Raw genomic sequence first — 6,979 nt, 5'->3', positions numbered from 1 at the left:
GAAAATTGAGCCTTTAGTTAACCTGAGTCCTCTGTTCCCTAGTCATTGCCTAGACAGCAGTTTCTGAGCCACCAACAACATATTAGAGGAGGGAAGAGAAGAGAACTTAAGGGCAAGGGAGACAAACTGAAGACATATGCCCTTAAATGTGTATTTTAAGCTAAATATCAATAATTAAATATTACCCAAAGTCCACTCTCTATATTTTATCCTACATCAAATATAAGTATGGAATATTTTAATTGTTTCTTATATATCCCTAAATTCCTAACTGAAATCAATTCTAATAAATTGTTGGTGATTGAGAAAAATGCAAAATTTAAATATAATTATTCAGTAGAAATTAATGACTTGGGCATTATTAAAATATAATTCAGAAACCTCTCTTTATAAAAAACCAACTAAATTCCACAATCCTTTAAAGGCACAAATTGGAAGGTGACAAAACCACCATAAATTTAGCATATGGGCCCACACTCTGGAGGGGCATTAGGAAATCTGGGCAGGAGTTGATGTGAGGCCGAGGCTAGAGGCCCGGCTAGCTGGGAGCTGACTCTGGTTGCCAGTTTGGGGGACGTGTGGAAGCGCCTCCAGGACTGGCACTCGGGGAGCTCAGAGCAGCAGCTACTTACGAACACGGGGGAGCCGTGTCAGTATTTTCGCGACTGTGCAGCTGCACCACTGCAACCCGGCTGAACATCAGCTCTGCTCGCACCTTTCTATAAACACAACTTGATAAGAGCAGAAGATCGTGGACACACTATTTTTTTTTAGTTTATTATAAAAGAAAATCCCTGGAGACACAATATACAACATTTTGATTCCTAAATCCTTCTACTTTTATTCCTGAGACTAAACATCCTTCACAACCACCCCCATCTGCGTGGTCCACACTACAACCCAGCTCCTTGGCTCCTGGTTGCACAGGTCCGAGGTTCCAACAACCCCAACCATGATCAATGCAGCAGAACCACTCTCCAAAGGGAGCCCTTTGAGAAAATTTAAATAGCTGATAATGCATCCTAAATCAATAGTGAGGGGACTGTTGTTGCCTCTAAGATTAAATTCCACATATCTTATGCTCAAGCTTGTGTCTTCCTATTATCATATTAAACATCTGGAAAATATGGTGGAATCTTCACCGGTTTTTTAACTCTAGGACTGCCACTTGGGATCCAGATGAGTCAAAATAAACAGTCAGGGTATCTTCTAAAAAGCCCATGATGGCCCTTTTGGATGTGTCTCCAGACAGTGCATGGACACTGCATATGTGTGTCAGGGCCATTTTGACCATTTTGTCTCTTTCCTGGGGGCTGTGGGGTCCTCCAGTGTCATCTCCCTCTGCTCCTGATCTTAAAAACTGTAGGATATAGGACCGGACCATATCCCCATTCAGTTCAACGGTTCCTCTGATGCAGGGCAGGTCTGAGGCACTGGCCACGCTCAAAAGGTGAATCAGTGCCTGGCAGATTTGGGTCCGCAGGCTGGCACAGTACTTGAATTCCAGAAAGTCTGCTGTATCTTCGCTCTTCTGCAAGGCAGTGACCAGCGCGTTCCAGATCCGAGCGTACTGGTCAACAGACCCATACTGCTCTCTCTTGCCTGGGATGGAAAGGGCAGCGGCAGATCTGATGCGTACTTTGAAGTTCTTACATGATGTCACAACCGATGTCAGGGCATTGTAGGCCTGGGAGGTCCATGGGGCTGTCCCTAGAAAAAACCCACAGTCGTTAAAACAAATGAAGGCTTAGAAATAACTGGAGTAAAAGGGAGAAGGCTGGAAGGAAGCATATACACTAGTGCTAAAGACAGTCATTTCTTCCTTCCCTCACCAGAGCTACCGCTACCCAGTTTGGGGGTGTCCTTATTCCTCCAGATGGGTGGCAGAGTAGAATGTAGCTTCTCTAACTCTCCCAGCCCTTCCCAACTTCTTTGTTCTTTCTGAAGACAGTGAAGCAGGCCCTTTCCATTTGGTGGCTGCTATTGCCACTTACAGTAGGCCACTGTCAGAGGTGCCAGAATCTCACTCTCTGACCCACCACTATCCTTTGTCCGTTTCCTGGCTCCCTTTTCTTATGTGGCTTCTGACAGCTCTGCCACTCCCTTCTTTTTAGTTCTCAAACTTCCTGCCTCTGTGGAGCTCCCTGTTCCCTCCAGGTCCTGCAGTCCCCTCTCTTCAGGTCAGCTTCTCTCTGTCCAGTAAGCCGAGGGCACGTGCCGGGCAGGGAGGCAGTTAAGAACCAACCACTGAGGTCCTCTGGTTTCAAGGGTTCCTTGGCTCTCCAGAAGGCAGGCTCCAACCTCAATGAGCTCCCCCAAAGGCCAACCCCAGGTTATTTCCTAGGGAAAATGAAGGCTTAGAAATACGCCTCCATGAGGCTACTTCTCCACCAGCTGACGGGAGCAGAGCCAGCTTCCCCCAACTTGATGCGTGCTCTGCTGCTCTACGTGGTTTTCGCCTCTCCAGGAACATACCCTTAGATTTTAAATTTTGTCAGAGAGATAGATGTATAAAGCAAATGCTGGCATGCAAAGGGAATGGGATTTGGCGGTTATGATCCTTGTATCTAAGCAGCTACTGGCCCTGAATGATATATCAGGTGCATGGCATGCCACTAATTAGGAACAGATTCCCTCCTTATATTTAGCATCCATTTCTTTACTAAGAACTCAAATGGGATTTCCAATTTGTACCCTCTTTTTTTCCATTCCAAGTTTTCATTTTTCTTAACAGTTAAAACAATATATGCTTATTGTAGAAAATTTAGAAAATGAAAGCAGAAAAATCCTACTCATCATTCTATCCAGAGGCAAGAACTGTTAATAATTAGGTAGGCCAATTTCCTTTCAGTCTTTTTTTTACCCATCTATTGGGATCATACTATAGAAATTATTTAATATCCTGTTTTAGTTTGCTTAATATCAGAAGTATTTTTCCAAGATTATTAAAGTCTCTTTGTAAATAATTTTAAATGGCAATAAAATATCTCATTATATATCCCATTGTAAATATAATGATTTATTTCACCATTCCCTTAAACTTGGGTTTTCAGTATGTCTCCATTTTTTTCTAATACTGTGATAATAGAACATTGTGATGAATTATCTTTAGTAACAATGAAGACTGGTGTGTGCTGTCCAAAGAGGCTCTCCACCAGAGAGAAAAAGGAAACTTTCTTACCTAGTGAAAGGGCAGGATTTTTAAATACATTTCCCATTGCATAACAAGCATTCCAGCGGACTTTCATTGCAGCCTCAGTTAGAACAGTAGAGATTAGAGCCTGGATAGCCTCCTCAATGATTTCAGCAAATCTGGGTTTTTCTATATGAGAGGGTTGCAGAAAGTGAAGCAAATTTCCAAGGGCCCGGACTGCATTGCTTTTTACCTAGAATAAAATGTAAAAGCCTTAGAAATCTGTGTTGCCAAAGAGATGTTTCTGAAAGCATACTTTCAGTTATTAAAAAACCCAGGAGGGTCTAGACTTCTTAAAGCAAGTCCTCAGACCTCTGCAAGGTCTTGTCTGGTTATCACTCTGAGCCGGCAGAAAGGTGAGGTTCTGTTATGTGAAGCTCCTCTTGCTGATTTTTCTTTAGTGCTAGTCTGGACCTCAGAGACCTTCACCTTCCTCGTTCTATAGGGATGTGGCCCAGGGACACCAGGGAAAGACTGGTTTGTAGCAAGGCTAGGAGAAGCAGCTAGGATTGGAATTTCAGAACCAATACTTTTCTACTAGACCAGAGTGTTTCAACCTTGCAGCACACTAGAATCGTCTGGGAAGTTTTTTGGTTTTTTTCTTTAAAAGCAATTCCCAGGCCCTTGCCCCAGAATTTCTGATTACATTACTCAGGCAGGGCTTCCCAGGTAATTACCAGATTTTCGGAGCCACTATACTAAATTAAGCACAGGTACTGTGCCGGGTGCTTTAACATAAGGCAACTCAGTATTCAGTGACGTGTATGTAACAACTTCTACATTACAGGTGAGGAAACCGACCTTCAGAGAAGTTAAATACTACACCAAAGTCACTCAGCTACTAAAGGGCATGCCAGGGCTTGAATCCATGTCTGCCTGACCTAAAGCCCAGGCCTACACTTTTATTAGAGTAATAGGGAATATTCAAAGCAGAGGATGCTCATCTTTCTGACTTGTCAATTCTACTTAAAGATTTTTTTTTTTTTTTTTTTTGAGAAACAGGTTAGTATTAAAACAAACCTGAATATATCATGCAGTACTACAGTGGGCACTGATATTTTCCATGAGATATGAGACAGTAAAGAAGCTGCGCAAGTGTGCAGTGGGCCACTTCATACCCTGAGTATATCCTCAATACCCTTTGAACAAGGGTACACCTGGTAGGATAGCTTGAGGGCCATCACACCACACTAAGCTACCAGCCATGCTGCAACTATAATACACGAAGAATCTAATTGAGAAATACTAGGTTTTGTTGAGAGTCTACCTTGTCTTTATCCTTCGACGCTTCTATAGCTGATCGCAGCATTTTCAAGAGCAGGAGACCGGAGAACTCCTCCTGGAAACTTGGGTCTGATGTTTCCCTGTTCCACCCAAAGCAGGTAAAAACATGTTAAAAGGTAAAACACATTTAAGTAATATATATATACAAAAATATATCACTTAGTATAACTTTGGGAAAATAGCTTAACAAATCTGTTCAGATTATACCAAAAACTTAGAGTATACATCTTTTGATCTAATAGTTCTGCATCTAGGAATGTATTCAAAAGGAGTATCTATCTCAAAATGCAGATTTTATGCACAAAAACATTCATTGAATATAAAAGCCTAAAGCCTAAAACAATGTTCAGTAATAGAGAAATGGTTAAATAGTTGTCACACAGTGATGATTTTTGTAATAATAAGGATTTATAAAAAGTCAATAAGAGAAAAGAATGCTTATATATTTTGCTTATACATGTCATTTATACAAGGACACTGGTTCATGAGTAACAAATTCCCTCTGGGGAGGGGAACTAGGGTGTTAGAAGAGGGAAAAAAAATAACCCTTTGTACTGTTTGGGTTTTTTTTTTTTAACCTGTGAATATATTTCTTTAAAAAAACCCCAAAAACTATATTTAAAAAGTAGGGTAACCATTACTAAGGTTTTGTTTTTATCTTTCCTATAACGTGGCTGTATTATATCTGCATACAGTATTTTTTATGCATATATGTCAAGAACAGCTTATTAATTTCGTTACTGAAAGGGGAATATAAAGGAAAACAAAGCAGGAAGACTGACTGCATAATATAGGGGGTATTACTAACAATTCTGTCCTAGTACGGATCAAAGATGTCCTCTTGGGACCTCAGAAGTCAGCCAGGGAAAACAAGACCTACATGTTGACAATCAGAGTGTCTGTCAGGTTGCCCAGGGACCAGGCTGCTTTGGCTCGAACATTCAGAGACTTGTCTTGAAGTGACATCAATATTGCATTTGCTGTGTCTGCAACAAATATGACATCCTACAAGATAAAACAAAACATTGCAGTTACTTTAGGAGTTGATACTACTACCTTTGAAAGTCTCAATTATTTTCAGATAAAGCCATAAGTCTTTATAGCAAATTTCTATTTGGAAGTAAAAATTCATTTATTCAATTTACTATTCCTGTATTTTATAATTTGGACACTCAACAACATCTCTGGGGACGCTCTCCCATGATTTTGGAATGTGCCCTGGACACCTGATGAGCCTGTAGCTATTGCTCCTGTGAACACTGTATAACCTGGCCGGTGATAGTTACCTAGGAAGTCCATGCTTGGGTTAATTTAAGTGAACTATAGGCATTACCACATTTTAGTAGCAATTAAGGAAGCCAGATTACAAAGCAATTTAATTTACCGTCCAGTACAAGGAGCTCTATATCCACAAAAAAAGTCTTACTCTGAACTTTAAAAGAGGCACAGAAGAGCTAAACAGGCTCACTGACCTGTCTGAGACAGGGAAAAAGCACATAGACTCCAAGGGCCCGTGAGGTTGCAGCTTTCACTAAACGGTTCTTGCTGTCATTTAGCCCCAGGAGCACTGTGATGCACAGGATCTGCTTGTCATTCTGCAATGAGAAGGATGACAAAGGAAAAGTGAGAATGAAATAACTAGGAGCCAAAAGCTTCCACAAGTGACTGTGGAATATCTGTGCCTGAGTCCGTATTCAGGAGTTTAACACCACTGTGACCTTGAGGCTACCTGGTAAAGAGCAGGTTCAATTCAGATTCAATTATCATCTGAGCATCCACTTTGTGCAAAGTGCACACAGCATCTCACTACATTTAACCCGTACAACCATGTGAATTAGGTCATTTTTATTCTTCTACTTCATACTTCTATTTCTTGTTATCTATGTAAATAACAAGTGGTACAAATGCCACTGAGGACTAAAGAACAGGAGCAGTTTGAATACTGCTATGGTCTGAATGTTTATGTTCCCCCCAAATTCATGTGTTGAAATCCTCACTCCCAAGGTGATGGTAGTAGGGCCTTTGGGAGGTGATTAGGTCATGGGTGAAGAGCCCTCATAAATGAGATTAGTGCCCTTATTATAAAAGAGGCCCCAGAGATCTGCCTTGTCCCTTACACCATGTGAGGACACAGCAAGAAGGTGCCATCTGGGAACCAGAGAGTGAGTCCTCACCAGACATCACATCTGCCAGTGCCCTGATCTTGGACTGTCCAGCCTCCAGAACCAGGAGAAATAAGTTTCTGTTGTTTAGGAGCCACTAATTCATGCTATTATAGCAGCCCGAACACCATATGTGTTGGGCACCAAACCTAAGAATTTTCACATACTTTATATTATTTTTCACTATTCTCAATGACATTATTATGTTTTAGGGAGGCTCAGATAGTCAAAGAGCTAGAATTTAACCCAGGTCTTTTTAACTTTGGATATGAAACCTTTCTGAAATCTCTGCCTTTAAAGCCTCTCCTACTCTTACCTCTACCACCTACATTCTCACGCA

General features: G+C 41.2%; 1 protein-coding gene across 1 annotated transcript in view; it reads right to left on the bottom strand.

Moving 5' to 3' along the window:
- Positions 1-307: 307 nt before the first annotated feature.
- Positions 308-6,979, bottom strand: part of HEATR6 (HEAT repeat containing 6) — a 31,389-nt gene continuing 24,717 nt past the window's right edge. The window contains exons 16-20 of the mRNA XM_069481046.1: positions 5,950-6,072; positions 5,358-5,482; positions 4,461-4,557; positions 3,182-3,386; positions 308-1,710 (exon numbers count right to left, since the gene is read on the bottom strand). Of these exons, the coding sequence (XP_069337147.1) occupies positions 1,139-1,710; positions 3,182-3,386; positions 4,461-4,557; positions 5,358-5,482; positions 5,950-6,072 (1,122 nt within the window). The 3' untranslated portion in view covers positions 308-1,138. The remainder of the gene's footprint in view (positions 1,711-3,181; positions 3,387-4,460; positions 4,558-5,357; positions 5,483-5,949; positions 6,073-6,979) is intronic.

Source organism: Eulemur rufifrons, chromosome 9 (genome assembly GCF_041146395.1).
Source record: "Eulemur rufifrons isolate Redbay chromosome 9, OSU_ERuf_1, whole genome shotgun sequence".
Lineage (NCBI taxonomy): Eukaryota > Metazoa > Chordata > Mammalia > Primates > Lemuridae > Eulemur > Eulemur rufifrons.
Note: the sequence above shows the minus strand (reverse complement) of the source record. Positions and strands in the feature narration are given on the sequence as shown.